We start from the raw sequence: 19937 nt of genomic DNA, 5'->3' as shown, positions 1-19937 counted from the left end.
GACAGATGTTTATATAACACTTTCTCCGGTTTATAGGACCTCTCTCATATTCTATCTTGTCATATCAAAACTCATAGTCATGTTTGTCCTCTAAGACTTCATTTATACTAAACATCTTCAGGGCTAGAAGGCACGAAGTGCCTGGAAGCCCCACTACCTTTTTTTTTTTTTTTTTTTTTTTACCGTATATTATTTTTTAAGCTATCTTATTTTTTGAAATTTTATTCAAATCTTTGGTCGCAAGAAGAATTGCATGATAAATAAAAACATTTAATCAAAGTCAATTTTATTTTTCATATTCAAATGGACTGAGTGTTAACATTTAACATTTTTTGCTAATTGTCGTCAAAAATTAGGCGTAAAGCAAAAATTGATATTTCATATGGTTTTATGATAGATAAGCATTATATTCCCACTCATTATATTCGTAAATTTTGAGGTTTATCCTTCGCTTTTAAGATCATTGAATTTGATTTTTATATAAAATAGTTATATATTAGAAAATAATATGAGTTTATGTGATGTTTTGCTTTGATTTATGATTAATTTTATTAAAGTATCTCGATATGTATCTTGAACAAGATCGTTTCTTGAAGAACTCCAAGATTTTTAAGAGACTTCTTATGAAATTTGATAGATGATAAGAACCACCATTTACGCAAAATGGTTTATTGAATATAAAATAATTCTGTAGTGATCCATTTTCATTATACTATTTTTAGTCAAATCCTCAAAAGAATGCATTCAAATCTATTATTTAACTGAGAAACCGGATATTACATAATACACCATAATTATGTAAGCTGAAAATATTATGGGTTCATTCAAAAGCTCCAATTATACTTAAATTTGAAATTCAAATTATGATTAGTGATAATTACACATATTTGAAATTAAATTTGATATGTAAATCATAACATGATGATTAATTGATAAAAATTATGGAAATTAAAACGTAATTCACAAATCTTTTTATTCTTTTAGTAACTTTTCAAACTAAGATCATAACATTCATATTTGGATCCTGCTGATTCAGTTTATCTTATTTATTTTGAAATCTGTCGTTTAGATCTTCGTGGGATCACCTTTACTTGAATAAAAAGTATAAAAGTGAAGTTTTTATTCATTTTAATATTAGATTTAAACGAAAACTTGTTTCATATTAATATCTTAGTCGAGATATGAGATTTTATTCGTATTTGTTAGCATTCACTGGACAATCTAATCAAAAAAAAGTCACCTCGCATGGCTCGGAGAGCCCACTAAAGGCCAGCTTCGAAATGCTAAAAAGTTCACTTTTCCAAAGGAAATACTTCGCATGTGAAGGCCGGAGTAAGGCAGTCCTTTTCTATGGCCAGAGCGGAATCAAAATCTCACAAGTTGCTAAAAGTAGGATTTTTCCGGAAATGCAATACCTTTACAGTCTAGCTGCTATCATATGGTGGTTAGACTGCACAAGTATTGCACTTCATAATAAATTTCGAATACGTTATTACCCTCATACACCTTATTACTTCTCCTTGTTCTCCAAGAGGCCAAGGGTTCTACAATTACTCGAATGGGGAAAATTTTTTCCGAAGTCTCTCATTCAATGAGAAACCTCGGAAGAACTTTGCTTCAATGTACTCTACTTGTAATCCTTGGTTAATTAATAGTCTAGCAAAGCAAATTTCATCCGAAGTCTCTCACTGAATGAGAGGCATCGGAAGAAATTTGCCTTTCTAGACTATTATTACTATTCTCTGGTCACCAAGTGGCTGAGAATTCTGTAATTGATCGAATAGGATAGAATCCTTCCGAAGTCTCTCATATGATGGGAAACATCGGAAGGATTCTATCCCAAGGTAAAATGCTTGTAGCCTATGACTCTTTGTAGTGTAGGAAATGTAAGTTTCTTTCGAATAGAGCAAAATTCTTCTGAAGTCTCTCACTAAATGAGAAACTTCAGAAGAATTTTGCTCTCAGGTAATGTATGTGCGACTATTAGCAAAGAAATCTACTTAAATTTCGTTTATGGCGAAGTTCTCAGACGCCTCTCAAATGATGAGGGAAATTCAGAGAACTTCGCCATAATTTGTTGCAATTGTGATTCCCTGGCACATTGTAGGCCTGAGAATGAGAAAAGAGTTTATGGAATGGGCAGGTAAGATTTGCATACTCATTGAATCCTTATGTTACTTAGTTAATTCAATAATTATTAATCAAATATCTGTTTCTACCATTGTTGTAGATTCTATACATAATACACTATCTCATTCCTATAGGAAGAACTTAGTGAAATTGTTGCATGCTAAGTTCGGTCAAAATGTAAACCTCTCAATTTTATCGTCGGGGGAAGTAACTCAATTCCTTCAAAATTATTCTTTAAATATTGAATTTAAAGTTATTTAATTTGGATTATAAATAAATAGGCTAATACAATATTTAAAAATGAGAAAAAATAACTTTTCAAAGAACTTTTCATAATCTCAAAGAAAATTTTTTATTCAATAATTATATAAATTAATTAACATTCATAATGAAATTGGATTTTTTTTATAAAAAATTGGTCCTACTTAACTTTTTGAGAGAATTTGGCTTTCTCGTAAACGAAAAAGGGGATTTGACTCCGTCAAATCCCCGCTCACAAAAAGTGGACTTTACATGTCAAATTTTATATGCATGTAATGTCCACTTTTATGAGTTTTAGGAAGGAATTGGAAGCCATGAGTTACTGACATTGCATCAGTATCTCATAGCCTCCAATTCCTTCAAAAAATGGGAGAAACTTTGTCCGAATAGTTTAACATTCGGACAAAGTTTCTCCCATTTTAAGAAGGAATTGGAGGGTAAGAGATATACCATATGAATGTATATCTCTTACCCTCCAATTCCTTCTAGAAAGTGTCCAAACTTTGGGTTAATTGCAAAGTATTAACCCAAAGTTTGGACACTTTCAAGTGGAGATGGAAGGCTTTGGGGTATATATTAATACAATATACCTCAAAGCCTTCCATCTCCACTACAAATGTGAGAAACTTTGTCCGAATAGTTTAACATTCGGACAAAGTTTCTCCCATCTTTCAATGTAATTGCTACCTGTGAGGTACTGACTTGAAGTCAGTGCTTCACAGGTAGCAATATCCAAAAATTTAAAAACATTTTATCAGTTCGTTAGAGAACTAGAGCCTCCTAGGTACTGAACCAGAATCAGTGCCTAGGGGACTCTAGTGATCTATATAAATCTGAGAAACTTTGAGGAAATTGTTCGACATTTCCTCAAAGTTTCTCAGCAATTTAGCGAGGAATGTTCGTTATCGTGTAGATATTTATAATATATACATGATAACAAACATTCCCCGCTAAAAGATGTAAAATCTTATAAGAAATAATTGCAAAAGAATAACAAATTGCAACAAATTTTATATGAAACTGAACCTTATGAGGTAGTGATTCAAGATCACCGCCTCATAAGATTCAGTTTCAATCTCAAGTATCTCAAAAGTAAGGCTCTATTTTTTGCCATGTAAAGTGTCACTTTTTCTATCCAAATGATAAGTTATTCAGAGAAAGTTTCCCAGCTATCAAGAGGGAATTGTTCCTTATGAGGTATATATTCATACTGTATACCTCATAAGGAACAATTCCCTCCTTAAAACGAGAAAACTTGTTCGAAATTGTTTATCATTTCGAACAAGTTTTCTCGTTTTTAATAAGAAACTAAAGGCTATGAGGCACTGATTATATATTAGTGCCTCACAGCCTTTAGTTTCTAATAGATAGCTGGGAAACTTTCTCCAAATGATAAGTTATTCAGAGAAAGTTTCCCAGCTATCAAGAGGGAATTGTTCCTTATGAGGTATATAGTTATAATGTATACCTCATAAGGAACAATTCCCTCATTAAAATCGTAGATATTTTTTACTTATTACTCATGCTTTCAAAATCACAATCCTCTGAAAAGTTATTTTTTATTAAGAATTTAGAATTTTGATAAATACCTTTTTTCAATTTGATATAATACTTATATATTTTCAAAAAGACATTTTGAAAAGATATCTCAAAAGTTCTCTGAAAACCTATTTTTGATTAATTTTGAGAAATATCCGTATTAAATTAATCAATAAATTCATTCAACACTACTTTAATTTTTAAATTCAAAAAATTATATGTGCTTCTTAAAATGTCTCACAAAAATTTTATTATAAAATTATATACAATATTAAAAATCCCACAACATTTTTTACTTTACATAATCGTACTTCCTCGACGATTAATTTCCCCTCAATTCCTATCGTTGACCGAACTTAGCATGCAACAAAATCTCTTCCATATTGTGAAAATGCATTTCAAATTTGGAAAAATTAACCTTATTTTCATTGGACGGCCTCTTTCTTACGTCATGAATCACTCATTACCTCAAACATATGAAATAATTTAAACTATCGTTATCTATATTTTCATTGTCGCTCATTGGTTGGATCCCCATGTTGATCACTGATGACTGACTTCGAAAGCTTCTCAATTTGCGACAATTATATGGTACAAATAAGGGTTTCGTTTTGCGAAAAAAACGTACAATACGCAATTTCGCTAAAAAAACATTTAGCTAGCAATTTCGACCTTTGACTCCACTCAAGACGTCACTTTTTTAATTTTGCGGTATCATATTTTTGGAAAATCTTTATGAATATTATATAAAAAGTCTCTTTAATATCTATATTTCATATTTTTATCGATTTTTAAAGTTTTTGCGAAAAGTATTCAATTATTTTTGCTATTTGGTCGGGTAAATGTCAGATTTGCGACATTTTCTGATATGATATTCAGATTCTACGTTGATAATAATGCTTATAGAAAAAAAAAAAAAAAAAAAAAAAAAGGTAGTGGGGCTTCCAGGCACTTCGTGCCTTCTAGCCCTGAAGATGTTTAGTATAAATGAAGTCTTAGAGGACAAACATGACTATGAGTTTTGATATGACAAGATAGAATATGAGAGAGGTCCTATAAACCGGAGAAAGTGTTATATAAACATCTGTCATATTACTCAGAATATTATACAGAATTCAATAAAATAAGTTTAGGGTAGAAGGTTAGATATAACTCTTTTCTAACCTCTTTTCTACCCTCTTGAATTTGTCAAGATTTCTTCGTAAATGTTTTGTCAAGACTTCTTCGTAAATGTTTTGTCAAGACTTCTTCGTAAATGTTTTGTCAAGACTTCTTCGTAAATGTTTTTGTCATTCTCGTAAATGTTTTGTCAAGACTTCTTCGTAAATGTTTTGTCAAGACTTCTTCGTAAATGTTTTGTCAAGACTTCTTCGTAAATGTTTTGTCAAGACTTCTTCGTAAATGTTTTGTCAAGACTTCTTCGTAAAATCAGACAAAAATAATGTTTAGGGTAGAAGGTTAGATATAACCTCTTTTCTAACCTCTTTTCTACCCTCTTGAATTTTCATGAAATTTACACCAAAAATATACTACTAGGGTCATTTACGAAGAAATCTCAACAAAGTCTTTACGATGAAATCTCAACAAAACATAGACAAGAAAGTTATGAGAAATTAGATGAAGAAGTCTTAACAAAGTCTTTACGAAGAAATTCATGAAAATTCAAGAGGGTAGAAAAGAGGTTAGAAAAGAGGTTATATCTAACCTTCTACCCTAAAATATATTTTTGGTCATTTACGCTCATTTACGAAGAAATCTCAACAAAGTCTTTACGAAGAAGTCACAATAAACATCTGTCAAAAACCGCTTTTCTGTCACTTTTCAGGAAAAAAACATTTTTATTATTATATATAAATGAATTTTACAAAACCACCGTTACCCTTCTTTGGAAATAAGAGTAGATGTAAAGATATTCTATTGAGAGAACTTAAGAAACTACCGAATGGTCTAACATTTGTAGATTTGTTCGGTGGAAGTTTCTATATATCCCATCTGTGCCATACAATATTCCAGACTCAAAGATTATATGCAATGACTTCGACAACTATATGGACCGTCTCAAACATATACCAGACACAAACAATATATTGAAAGAGTTAAAAGAAAAGATACCTATAGGTAAGATGGAACGTATACCATTAGATAAGAAAAATACTGTCAGAGAGGTTTTGAAAAAAGCAGAATATATAGACTGGGATAGTATATCTGCTAGACTATTATATAGTGGTGCTATAAGAGTTCATGACATTGAAACACTTATGTCAAAAGTTTTATATCTTAACTATACAAATGTTTTCAAAGAGGACATAGAAAAATATATTGAGGGTATAGAGTTTGTGAGATGTCATTGGACAGATTTGTATGAAAAATATAAAGACAAGGAAAATGTTTTCTTTATAGTAGACCCGCCGTTCTATAACACATGGGATTTTCAATACCAAGTAGACTGGACTTTGAGAGACTCTTTAGAAACTTTAGACGTTTTACATAACCATCCATGCTTTTACTTTACATCCGATAAAAGTGGTTTTGGAAAGTGTCATGAGATGGTTAGAGGACATACATGACTATGAGTTTAGATACGATAAGATAGAATATGAGAGAGGTCCTATAAACTGGAGAAAGTGTCATAACAAAGAAATTTTACTAGTAAGTAAATGTGGTTTGAAATCGGATTGTTAGTTTTAGGTTTTTTCCATTGTGTCATTTATTTATTTGACGTGGCAGAAAAGTACAGAGAATATGAAGATGAACCAATGCCTGCAAATGTTCAGTATATGTACTCGTAAGAGATATTTTTATCTAATATTAAATGGACGCACAGAACTTAGCAAATGCACAGCAACCTGGACAACCAAACCCAGAGAATATTCCAAATGAAGTTAGAATACAAACTGCAATGGCAAACTATGGTCAAGTGCCAACAGATGTACAAATGCAAACTGCCATGTCAAATGACGCTGCGTTAGGCTTACCACCATGGTATGCAAATATGAGATGGAAAGAGTTTTATACAAACCCCGAAGTGGGATATAAACAACTCTATGCAGATGACGCGAACACAGGAGTTGACCCAGAATATGTTTTCTACCAGAGGAGAAACAGAATGTATGAGCTCCAGTTAAAGAATGCTATGGAACTCAACAGGAAACGTAAGAGACTAGGCGGACATTAGATTTTTACATATAGTAAAATGGGTTTCTTTGGAAGAATAGGAAACTTCTTTCGAAATGTTGAAGAGGTATATGGAATGGAATAAAATCTGTCGGAAGAGGAATTTGGAACGGAGTCAAAAATATTGGTAAAAGAGTAGGTCAGTTTGTTGGTATTATACCTAAAGACCCTGAACCAGAAGAACAAGCTCCTGTTATACAACAGCCTGAACCTGCACCACAGTCTAGTTGGCAACCAAATCCAACACCTCAACCGTATTAAAAAATTATATTTTTACCGTTCGATAGTAGTTGTATATGAAACTAAGTTCTAAGTAAAACGCATGGTATAATGGAACTATTCTCTTTCTTCCATCTGTTGTAAACCATACTTGAAAGTCTGAAATACTTCCACTTGGTGGTTCATATAGCTTTGTAGGTTTTTCGTAAAAGTCATTTGCCAAGCATAAAAAAGAGTTTTGTGCACCAGAAAATGAAGCATGAACTATAATAGCAGCTGGGTCGAAAACATCTTTAAATAAATATGGTTCATCTCTTGCATATCGACTGTAAATATTTGCTAAAGGAAGTTCGACTTTCTGATTTAACATTCTTTGCAAATAATACCATGACATTGCAGTGAATTCTGTATATATTTGTTCGTCTTTCTTTGGATTGTCTTCGTAGATTTGAAATGACACTTGTGAATTTTTGTTTGTCATATACAATTCTCACATAAAGTGTGCTCTCGGTATTTGCATATTCATCAGCATATTTTGCATAACATGAATTTTTTTATCTTCTATATTTTTTAACGCAGTCTGTAGAGAAGATGAAAGGTCAACTTGTATTAGCTCAATTTCTTCCCACATTTTTCGTTTCCCTTCAGATATATAATCTATATGAAACCTTACAATAAATGGAAAACTTTTATCTTCTACAGACACAAACTTCATTCTACGAAAGCCAATAGCTTTTGTGACAGATGGGTCTCTTAGCCATCTCAATGGGTAGTCAAAACGATAGCCTTCATGCTTTACGGTCTCTGTCTCAAACTTTTGACCGACATTAGTAAAAAGTTCATCTAATGGTTTAGTTGTAGCAACTCTTGAATTTTCTTTTTCTATTGGAAGCATATTTTATCTAGAATAAAAATGTCGAAAGAAACAGCGTCTATGAGAGAAATACAACACAACCGACAACTCATTTTGCAAGCTCTAAATAAGAACACAACAAACTTTTCAAACTATTCTAAGATATCTGAGTCATTGAAAGAAGGAAACTTAAAACTGACGATAAACCCAATGACAGATGAGTTTCTGTTTCAAGACAGTAAGAACCATACTGTTTGTATAAATCCAACAAAAAGAACTTTAAACGAGAAACCTATAGATGAACTTCTTTTGAAAGCAGATATTGACAACAAAGCTGACAAAGAGTATGTAGATGCAACAAGAGACTATATTCTCGCATGGACAGATAGAACATACCCACAAAAAACCATACACATAACATCTATGACGTAGATGAACTACCAGCAATGTTAGATGACAAAGCGGATAAAACATATGTTGACAATAAAATGTCAAGTGAAGTGACAAGAGCTGACAAAGAATATTCTAAAAAGACTCATACACATACCATTGCAAATATTACAAACTTACAAGAAACCTTAAACAGGAAAAGTGACGTTGGACATACACACGATTTCTTCGCAACTGTTGCTATAGAAAATATTGAAGGAACGGTTGAAGAAACTGGTGGGGATGTATTAAATTGGAAACCTCCTAACTTTCCACAAGGTTTAACATCGGATGAAGACATAACAACGATGAGATACATTAGATGTAGAAATGTCTATGTCATGGAGGATGAAAACAAAGTTAAATTCACTGCTCAAGATTTATATGATAAAAAAGCTGACAAAACAGAGCTTCAAACGTTAAAGACAGAAATACTTCAAACAGTATATCCTATAGGTTCTATTTACACGTCAATGAACTCTACCAGACCAGAAGTAGTACTTGGTTTTGGAACTTGGACTCAAATAGTCGACAGGTTTTTGTATTGTGCAAACTCTTCAAAGGAAACAGGTGGAAGTAAAACGATTTCAGGTGCAAATTTACCTGCGCACAGTCACTACGTAAGTTTAACTACATCTGAAGCAGGTTTGCATAGTCATAGATTTTGGGATTGGTCAGGAATGACAAAAGGTAAAGGATATGATGTTAAAGAGGACGTTAAGTTTGCTATAAATTGTTACTGGAGTAACACTGAGGTAGGAGGAAGCCATACACATCGCGTTTCAGGATATACGCAAACAACGGGACAAAGTAAAGACTACATGCCACCTTACATGACAGTTTACGCATGGTATAGAAATGCTTAGTCGTCATTTTCAACTTCTTTAGCATATTCGTCAGGAGTTGTCTTATATTTGTTAGGAACTGTCTTTGAAAGTATACCACCTTGAACTTTGACAAGTTTGAAACGAGGTCTGACAATAGTCGTTTTATCTTCTGCTTGCAGTGTGTACATTTTGCCATGTTTGCCTAAAACTTCATAATATTCTCTTGTATACTTTTCTTCTATTTTTACGAACACGAATGCGAGTACCTGTCGAGTTCCCATTGTTGTCATAGTCAATAGTATTTTCATATGGGTCGCGTTTAGGTATTTCTATTTTTACTTTGTCACCTTTCTGAAGTTTGAAGCCCGGCATTCTTTCTTGTTTGTCTCTTTTGACTAAACTATTAAATATATAGTCTTTCTCTAAGTCGGGGTTGTTTTTCATTTCTTCAGGGGAGTGGTTTCCCAAACCTTTTTGTTTACGGTTATTGTAAATATTTAAAACTTGTCTCATCTTTGCCATGGAGAAGTGTCTATATTTGTCGTCATATGACATTTCATTTGCTTCACCACCTTGTGGTTGGTTTAAGTCTCTTAACATTTTTATACAACCGTCAATGACACCAAGAGCAGAATGGTTTTGGTCGACAATGAAATATTGGTTTACATTTTTTGAACGCAGATAGTTTTTTACATCATCTGATTTGAAAGAACTTTCACAGTCAGATGTCAGTTTTGTTGGATGGTATTTGTCAACGAATATTGTCAAAGCTGCTAAGATATCTAAAATATTTTTGGACTGTAATGGTATGGCTTCACAGTATCTTGTGTTTTGACCGACAAATATTAGCCAGTATGGTGGTCCATCTTCTCTATACCTCGGAATGTTTTCCAAGATATCCATAAACCAAGCATTTGGTGTTGAACTAAAGATTTTTACCATGAGTGCTTTCTTTGTTGCTTTAGAAACATACGGGTCCTTGTTTGAATTCGTCATTTTTAACCCATAAGAAATGGGTTTATTTGGCGCATTAGCAGGAGTCGCATCTAGATTTTTGCCCGCAGTGGGAACACTAGCCAGAGGTGCATTTGGAATTGGAAGGAAGATTTTGAGTACATTAGGTATACTGAAAGAGAAAGCACAACCTATTATACAAACTGTACAGAAAGGTTGGGATGTAGCACGAGATGCAGCAAATCTTATTCCAAATCCTGAAACAAGAGGAAAAGTTCAAGGATGGATGGACAATGTAGGAAGACAAGCAGGAAACTACTATAACAAAGCAAATGACTACTATAACCAAGCAGGACACTATATGGACCAAGGTGAAAGATTCTTTAACAGAGGATATAACCATGCACAACAATGGGTAAACAATAACCAACCTCAACCGCCTCAAACGTGGGGAATGTAAAGTTTTTTACTGAGATGAAATGAACAATACAGCATTGAGACAAATGGGTTCAAGATGGATTTGTCGACTTCCAGCAGTTACACAACGTGTTTGTCAAGTTCTTCCTATACCTCAGGAAGTTTTAGACCGACTTAAAAAACAACAACAACCAGTTGAAAACAAACCAAACTAAAATTTTTTACTGAGATGAAATGACCGAAGAAGTTGAAACGGTAGATTTGACACCACAAACAAAAAGTTCAGAACCATTGTCAAAACCTGTCAAAGAACTTACAGATGAAGAGAAAAATTCAATAATAGAAAGTGCCAGGTCTGGAAATACAAACCCTAACTATAAAGTCACTTTTCATAGAAATGGAACGGCTAGTATCTCAAAAAAGAAACAGACTCTCACAAATAAAATATTGAAGTCTGAAGGAGCTTTCGAGACAACAGATGGAAAAGTTTACTTCACTGACCAACAGTTCATTATAGAACATCTCATTGACTTAGAGTCGAAATATTCTAAACTTTACAACAAACACAAAAAGTTGAAAGGAAAACAAAAACAAATGGCATATGATATTTATGAAGATGTTGAACGACACAACTGTTCCTGCAAGTGAAGTAAAGTCAGAGGAACCGAAAAGTGACGAAAAACCGATAGAAGAAGAAAACCAAAAACTGAAGATAAACCAAAACCAAAGTTTAGTTTCCAAACTAAACCAAGTCAACCTTCATTAGCTGGTATGGGTTGGCGTCAAAGACTTATGGCAGCAGGCGGTTATGTTAAGTAAAGAAAAAAATATTTTTTTATTTTTATAAAAATGTACGCTGAGTTTGTTGGAGAAGACCGTTGGGAAACTTGTTTGTTAGATGAGAAATATGAAATTCACTGTTGTGAGTCATTTGAAGTCAGAAACAAAAAGACAAAAAGAGTTTTAAGCGGATGGGAGGGAAATAAAGGATATGCTATTATGAGGATGGGTGGAAAAAACTATTTTAAACATGTTGTCATTGCAACTCATTTTATACCGAATCCTAACAATTTACCTTTTGTAGACCATATAAACCGTATAAGAAACGACAATAGACTTGAAAATTTACGTTGGGTTACTCGTTCTGAAAACAATAAGAACAAAGGCAAATTTGGAGATATAGTATTCGAATTTGTCGACGAACTAGAAGATGAAGCAATTGAAATTACAGACTATGGCAAGCATACGTTTGAGTTTTACTACTATAGCGAAGAACAAGACTCTTTCTACTTTTATACCGGTGTAAACTATAGAAAATTACAAGTATGTTTTACTAAGGCGGGCTATGCTCATGTAAACGCTAGAGATACAGATGGAAAATACGTTCAAATACTTCTTAACAAATTCAAGAAGCTATATGGCATACCATTTTAAAACAGTATATTTTTACATATATTAAATGCTTCGGGTTGAAAAACAAAGAACAAAAGTAGCAGATACAAAACAAACATTTTATGAGCTTACAAAGGGTGTTATGAATGAATTCAGCAACATACATCCTGACCTCGTTCATTTTGTTGCTAAATTCAGTAAAAATATATTTTAGGTGAAGAGGTGAGATTTCACCTCTTTTTTCACCTGTTTTTTCACCCTCATGAATTTTCATGAATTTTGTGCTGAATTCGACAAAAATGAGTTTTTGGTTGAAAGAATACGGTGGAGCCAAAAGTGGCTCGACCTCAAAACAAGCATTTTGTGAAGAATATACCAACCCGCGGAATTCGGCGGGTTGCTTTTTATACAAAGTTCAACAGGTGAATGTTCATGAATTTCCTTAAGATAGAAAAAAAAGTGAGTTAAAATGAGATGTTTACTGAACTGGCTGAATGCCGCCTTCTGTAGTTATGTAGAATGGTTGACCAGAGAAGTGGAACAGTGCTCTGAGAATTTGTATAATTCGTGGAATTGGACTCTCTCTGTTTGGTATTTTTATCCAAGGACGCTTGGCAAAGAACTTAACAAGAGCTTCTCTTTTGGCGTCCTTTATGTCGTCGAAAGGAGTGTTTTCTGGTATTTGAATTGGAATTCCGGTTTCAATTTCGATTTTCAGCGCACCTCTTCCAGACAACCAGAAGCCGAGGGACTTGTTGGCTTTGTCCTTGCCCAAATACTGCTTAACAACTTCATTTATCTCTATAAGGTAAATTGCCTCATCTAATGGCTCGATGTTGTCCATTGTACTTTTTCAGAACAATACTTGTACTGTTTCAGAACAATACTTGTACTTTTTCAGAACAAGACTTGTACTTTTTCAGAACAAGACTTGTACTTTTTCAGAACAATACTTGTACTTTTTCAGAACAATACTTGTACTTTTTCAGAACAAGACTTGTACTTTTTCAGAACAAATTTCCCGTAAAAGCTCTCAATTTGTGAGAAAAATTTTCTGTTTCAGAACAAGACTTGTACTTTTTCAGAACAATACTTGTACTGTTTCAGAACAATACTTGTACTTTTTCAGAACAAGACTTGCACTGCTTCAGAACAATATTTGTACTGTTTCAGAACAATATTTGTACTGTTTCAAGACAATATTTGTACTGTTTCAAGACAATATTTGTACTGTTTCAAGACAATATTTGTACTGTTTCAAGACAATATTTGCACTGTTTCAAGACAATGTCCGACGTCCCACCAAAAAATATTTTTTTTATTTTTATTGTAAGAACAGTATGACAGTCGAAGCAAAAACGTTCACGAACAAATCTAATGGCGAAACATTCACAAAAGGCACTTACAACGGTATTGAAGTCTTACGTAGAGACAAGGATGGTTATATAAATGTAACAAATATGTGTCAGCAGTTTAGGAAAGACTTTAGAAAGTTGTTGGAAAATAAGTCCTGGGAAGAGTATTATACGGCATTTTGTGAAGAATATACCAACCGCCGGAATTCCGACGGTTGCTTTTTATACAAAGTTCATGCAGGAATTCCGGATGAAATCAAACAGGTTAGAGGAATGTATGTAGACCCAAGACTTGTAAACTATATAGCAATGTGGGCTTCACCAAAATATTGCATAGCAGTTGGAAAAATTCTGGACTCCATAGACAAGAAAGTTCATGAGAAGTTAGATGAAGAAGAAGAACTCGAAGATACAGTAGAAAATGCTAAACCTTTGTTCGAAGAAGAAGTTAGAAAAATGCATGAAAAACAAATAGAACATGAACGTGAGATATGTTCTGGTTATAGAGACTCTCCATACGAACTAGACCAATGGGAACAAGAAGATTTAAAGAGAGAATTTAGAGAATATGAACTCGCTAAGATAGCATTAGAAGCTGCAGAAAGAAGTTAAAAGCTTGGGGTTGTTTTGTACAAAAATATTGTGAGTAAATGAACCATTTATTTTTATTGAAATTTACACCAAAAATATATTTTAGGGTAGAAGGTTAGATATAACCTGTTTTCTAACCTCTTTTCTACCCTCTTGAATTTTCATGAATTTCATCGTAAATGTTTTGTCAAGACTTCTTCATAAATGTTTTGTCAAACATGAACGTAAATGTTTTGTCAAGACTTCTTCATCGTAATGAGTGTAAAGGACCCAAAAATATATTTTAGGGTAGAAGGGTAGCTCTACCCTCTTTTCTACCCTCTTTTCTACCCTCTTGAATTTTCATGAATTTTCCCGAAATAAAAAATAAAACTAACTTTAACTAACTTTATTTTATTTATTTTGTATAAAAAAATAAAAATGTCAACAATCGGCACAACAACAATTCAAACAACAACAGCACCAAACTCTTTAGTCATGAACCCAACTTCAATGTTAGTAGAGATGAAAAGCTTCATTCCTTCTTCATATACTTTCGAAACAAAAATCCAGAAGATAAAGCAAGAACTTTTAACAAGTAATTTAGACTGTAGTGCGAAAGATGAAACAAATGAACAGTATCTTTATGAAATGCAGGATATTATTGACCATCTACCTAAACTTCCTGAAATACAACAACAAAAACTAACCATTCCCGAATTTGACGAAATAGAAGTCAGACTGACTGGACTCAGTAGAATAAAGAAGTTCATACGAAAGGTAAACTATGAATTCCTTGGATTTCATTGCAACCACAAAGTCATGGACATTGACCTTTACAAATCCGAAGAATTTAAGACCTACGACAACTTTGTTTCGTTAGTTGCAAAATGTGTATGGCAGATAAGAGATAAAGATAGAAGAGGTAAAGTATGGAATGAACAGATAAAACCCGCAACTTTTGAGTTAAAGAAAACCATTGACGCCTTAGTCATACTAGCAGGTAAGATTTCAATGTACAATGCTAAAATGAACCCACAATGTTCAAAATGTAAAGCAGCAATGAGGAAATATAACTACTCCGTCAAAGAGATAGAAAGAATGAGAAACGACTATGCAGATTTAAAGAAAGAAATGACAAACAATGAGTTTGAAACAGTTGGAAAGATAGACAATGACACCAAAGTGGTTAGAATAGGTGATTTAAACGTAAGATACTCAAAGAAATACAACAAATATCTTTGTCAGACATTTTATCTCCATCTGGAAAGAAAGCAAAGGACTGGGTTAGAATTGCTTCTACTCAGAAAATTTTGACAAGAAATCCTGAGCTTATGATATCGGTAAGATTCTATGGAACTACAGCATATCTCATCGACAAAAGTCTTATACCAATAGTTTTGTTATGGTTAGACCCAGTTGTTGGATATAATTTCATAACATATGGTTCGTTCGACTCAGAACGTTGCAGTGAAGGCTTACTTTACATCGTTCAGAAACCGAAGGACTTCAATACAAAGAGATATAAGATAGGAAGAACATTTAATATAACTCAAAGATATGACAGTACAGTCAATAGAGTCAAGGTTGTGTTGGTTAACGATATGAGAGCTGCAGAAACAGAACTACTTGAAAAGTTTGAGAAAATGTATGGTGCTCCCATAAAAGGTAAAGAAACGTTTGAAGTAGATGAGATAGATAAAGCTATAAAATTATTTGACGAAGTTGCTGAAAAATACATGTAAAAATAACGTTTACCATGTAAAACGCTTATAAAATAACTGGGGTAGAAAAGAGGTTAGAAAACAGGTTATATCTAACCATCTACCCTAAAATATATTTTTTGGTCATTTACGCTCATTACGAAGAAGAAGTTTCGACAAAACATATATGAAGAAGTTTCGACAAAACATATATGAAGAAGTCTTGACAAAACATATATGAAGAAGTCTTGACAAAACATTTACGATGAAATCATGAAAATTCATGAAAATTCACGAGGGTAGAAAAGAGGTTAGAAAACAGGTTATATCTAACCTTCTACCCTAAAATATATTTTTGCTGAAAAATGACCAAATTTCATGAATTTCCTTAAGATAGAAAAAATAACGCTAATTTTATTTTTATTTATTTTTTTATTTTGTATGTAAGGACAGATATGACAACAACAGAGAACACAACAACAGTTATAGTCCATGAAGCCATAGATGAAGAATACGAGTACATACAGTTTAACAAACAACTCCGTCTCATTCGTTCGGTCAAAGATGACATGTACCAAATGCAAAGTATTTTGACAGCATGTGCTACACCAGATACTAAGAAACCACAAGACTGGTTTGAATTAAATAGCACTCATGAACTCCTCAGTGAGTTTGAACATGTAGAACTTAAAAAGATGTACCAAGACAGACAAAACTTACCATCGTATCTAAAAGGTATATATGTTCATAAGTTCCTAGTTAGTTCAATAGCAATGTGGGCTTCACCTCGTTATGCATGGTATATTTACAGACTTCTTGACGAAGTTGCTGAAAAATACATGTAAAGCGTTTATTTTTGGTCTTTTATACAAGATAGAAAAAATAAAGTTAATTTTATTTTTTTTATTTTTTTATTTTGTATGTAAAGACAGATATGTCAACAACAGAGAACACAACAACAGTTATAGTCCATGAAGCTATAAATGAAGAATATGAGTACATACAATATAACAAACAGTTACGTCTCATTCGTTCGGTCAAAGACGATATGTACCAAATGCAAAGTATTTTGAATACTCTTCGTTCTACAAAGCAAGCACGTCATTGGTTTGAAAACCAACAGACAAAAGAACTTTTAGAAGAATTTCCTCATATGTTTGCGAGTGGTAGAAAACCGCGGAACGAGATTCCGTACGAAAATCGTAAAAATTTGCCAAATAGTTTGAAAGGATATTATGTTCATAGACTTCTTGTAAATGCTGTTGCAATGTGGGCTTCGCCTCGTTACGCTTGTTATATTTTCATGATGTTAGATGAAATTCATAGACAAGAACGTGAAGAGCTAGAGAACAAGCTTGAAGCAAAAGACAAAAGCCTTCAGAAAAGAATACCACGTTCGGTACCAAAAGGAAAGGAAAAGAACTATAAGTATATGATTTACACTGAAGAGATGGAAAATGAAGAAGACAGAGATATGGTTATGTTGCATTTAGTCAGAAGAAACAACAAAAGCTTTTACGACCTTGCTAAGATTTACAAATCTGACAGAAATTGGTTCTATCGCGAAAACTTACCGATTTCAATGACACCAAATGAAGATGTTAAACAGATAGTTCAAGATACGTTACCTCAAACACACTATGATATGAAAGGTTGTACAATACTTACCTTCAAAGAAGATTTGCCGCTACTGAAGGAAAAAATAACAGAGTATTTTGACAACTTCAAACAAGTAGAGTAGATGAACCATTTATTTTTCAAGCTTGACCTTTACATTCTGCCTGAGGAAGTCTTTAACAAGCTCGTTAATTTCAATTAGATAAATTGCTTCGTCTAGGGGGTCAAGCTCCATACTGAGTCAGTACAATATTGTACTTTTTCAAGACAATGTTGTACTTTTTCAAGACAATGTTGTACTTTTTCAAGACAATATTGTACTTTTTCAGAACAATGTTGTACTTTTTCAGAACAATGTTGTATAAATTCAGTACAATGTCTCTCAAATTTGAGTACAGCTGTACTTTTTCAGAACAAGTCTTGTACTTTTTCAGAACAAGTCTTGTACTTTTTCAGAACAATGTTGTACTTTTTCAAGACAATGTTGTACTTTTTCAAGACAATGTTGTACTTTTTCAAGACAATATTGTACTTATTCAGTACAATGTTGTATAAATTCAGTACAATGTCTCTCAAATTTGAGTACAGCTGTACTTTTTCAGAACAAGTCTTGAACTTTTTCAAGACAATGTTGTACTTTTTCAGAACAATGTTGTACTTTTTCAAGACAATGTTGTACTTTTTCAAGACAATGTTGTACTTTTTCAAGACAATGTTGTACTTTTTCAAGACAATATTGTACTTTTTCAAGACAATATTGTACTTTTTCAGAACAAAGACGGTTAAGACACAAACGAATGTCCGACGTACCACCAACCGAGTCCATTCCACAGCCAGAAGAACCGACAGCCCCAGCACCACAACAGACTTACTAAGACTAAACTCTTTATTTTTATTGACTTTTTACAATTTGAACTTTGTTCGCGTAGATGTGAATTCTGAAAGAAGTATGAGGGTCTTGTATGACTTTGTACTTCTCCCATAGTTCATGTCTGTCAAACTTACCTGCCATGGACTCTTTCATAAGTTCCATGAAATCGTCTTCGGACAATCCAGGGAAAAGTACAATGTCAGTAAGTATTCTCTTTACATCCTTACTTAAACTCTTGGCTGTCTGTACACAAATGACAACTGAAATGTTAAAGTGTCTGAGCTTCTTAAGAATTCGACACATGTCTTGTTCTCTGTTCTTTAACAAAGGATGAGAAGCAAAGTCATCTAAGATAAGAAGACATCTATGAGGGTAAGTCTTCCAATCGTACGATTGCAATTTCTTCGAAATGTATTCTATCTCTTTCTGTTTGTTTCTGAAGTGTTTCTTCTCTAATATTCTCTGCATTTCCTCATTTGGGTCTTTAAACTTCGAATTTATATACTCATTTATAGCATTGTACTTCAAAACTCTTCTTTGGTACTTCTTTATCCAATCTAACAACTCAGAGTCTTTTATACATACTAACTTAGACTTCTTTATAATATCTTTGAACGAATTGACGGTTTGGTCAAATTGACCCGAAGTACTACAAATGACTACTAACTCATAGAATGGGTTCTTCTCATCTAGTTCTTGTTGTTGTGCAGCCATTTTAAGATAAGTGAAAGTCTTACCCGACCCAGGTGGTGCAATTAGACCTGTTATACCATTCTGAGCAAATAAGAACTTGTCATGTATGGGTTTTATCTGAGCATTTTCCAACTTCCTCTTGTTCTTATTTAAAACATTCTCAAATTTCTTGTCAATGTCAGCAAACTTTTTTTCTAACATATTTTTAGAAAAATTAAAAATTTTATCTTTTTAGAAAATGTCTAGCGATTTCGCTATCTATATTCGAGACAAACTTTTTGACAGCAAAACATCTGTCGACCATAAAATCTTACATAGTGTAAACAAGAAAGGTGAATTTGTTCTAAAGTTCTGTTTCTGGGAATATGACAAGAACCATAAAACATTACAAAGAGCAGTCTTAAAATTTGTCAATGACAGACTTGTTGACAGAGATGACACCGATTGGAAAGATGAAGTCCAACAAAAGTTCTTAGAATGCAAAGAAGACACATGCGCTGTTCTTGAAGATGAAATAGGAAACAGAATAGAAGAGCTATTAAAGGACAAAGAACTTTTACATAAATATGGTTCTGAGAAATTTGACATAACTCCACCAGAAAAGAAGAAGAAGAGAGAGAAGAAAGAAAAGAAAGTAGAAGAAGAGAAGAAAGAACCTGAACCAGTTCCAGAGAAAAAGAAATTTGACATGTAAAAATAAAATTTTATTTTTAGAACATTTCTGGGTCAATGTCAATGTTCTCTTCCTCTTTAGGGGCAAACACTGGCTTAGACTCTAAAATCTTTTTACCTAATTTACCTTGAACTTCAACTATCTTAGACTCATAATATTCATAGTCGTCTGCTTTCTTTGGTTCATAAGGTATAACAAGTTTGTATGCTTTGCCTTCTTTAAGGTTTGAGAACCTTCTGTCAAAATTTTCTTTGACTGCT

At 33.1% G+C, this 19937-nt stretch overlaps 5 protein-coding genes and 2 pseudogenes across 7 annotated transcripts, besides 5 other annotated features; all 7 read left to right on the top strand.

The window, feature by feature from the left end:
* Window positions 1-1550: 1550 nt before the first annotated feature.
* Window positions 1551-1644: a mobile genetic element.
* A 216-nt stretch (window positions 1645-1860) lies between these two features.
* Window positions 1861-2132: a mobile genetic element.
* Window positions 2133-2580: 448 nt separating this feature from the next.
* Window positions 2581-3520: a mobile genetic element.
* Window positions 3521-3548: 28 nt separating this feature from the next.
* Window positions 3549-3635: a mobile genetic element.
* A 4721-nt stretch (window positions 3636-8356) lies between these two features.
* Window positions 8357-19937: part of a mobile genetic element that runs on past the window's edge.
* Window positions 10445-10846, top strand: TVAGG3_0244580 (uncharacterized protein; the record flags this gene model as incomplete). The annotated part of the gene is made up of 1 exon (XM_051227801.1): window positions 10445-10846. The coding sequence occupies one exon, from the start codon at window positions 10445-10447 to the stop codon at window positions 10844-10846; it is 402 nt and encodes a 133-aa protein (XP_051112787.1).
* TVAGG3_0244570 lies at window positions 11038-11622 on the top strand (annotated as a pseudogene). Its single transcript has one exon. A coding segment is annotated over exon 1 (585 nt).
* Window positions 11653-12237, top strand: TVAGG3_0244560 (HNH endonuclease family; the record flags this gene model as incomplete). The annotated part of the gene is made up of 1 exon (XM_051227800.1): window positions 11653-12237. The coding sequence occupies one exon, from the start codon at window positions 11653-11655 to the stop codon at window positions 12235-12237; it is 585 nt and encodes a 194-aa protein (XP_051112786.1).
* On the top strand, window positions 14562-15711 carry TVAGG3_0244550 (annotated as a pseudogene). Its single transcript has one exon. A coding segment is annotated over exon 1 (1150 nt).
* Window positions 16279-16668, top strand: TVAGG3_0244540 (KilA, N-terminal/APSES-type HTH, DNA-binding family; the record flags this gene model as incomplete). Its single annotated transcript, XM_001285819.1, has 1 exon — window positions 16279-16668. The coding sequence occupies one exon, from the start codon at window positions 16279-16281 to the stop codon at window positions 16666-16668; it is 390 nt and encodes a 129-aa protein (XP_001285820.1).
* Window positions 16977-17564, top strand: TVAGG3_0244530 (KilA, N-terminal/APSES-type HTH, DNA-binding family; the record flags this gene model as incomplete). Its single annotated transcript, XM_051227799.1, has 1 exon — window positions 16977-17564. The coding sequence occupies one exon, from the start codon at window positions 16977-16979 to the stop codon at window positions 17562-17564; it is 588 nt and encodes a 195-aa protein (XP_051112785.1).
* On the top strand, window positions 19243-19511 carry TVAGG3_0244520 (uncharacterized protein; the record flags this gene model as incomplete). The annotated part of the gene is made up of 1 exon (XM_051227798.1): window positions 19243-19511. A coding segment is annotated over one exon (269 nt), but the record flags the coding sequence as incomplete, so codon positions are not given.

This window comes from Trichomonas vaginalis, chromosome IV, assembly GCF_026262505.1.
Source record: "Trichomonas vaginalis G3 chromosome IV, whole genome shotgun sequence".
NCBI classification, from domain to species: Eukaryota; Parabasalia; order Trichomonadida; family Trichomonadidae; genus Trichomonas; species Trichomonas vaginalis.
Note: the sequence above shows the minus strand (reverse complement) of the source record. Positions and strands in the feature narration are given on the sequence as shown.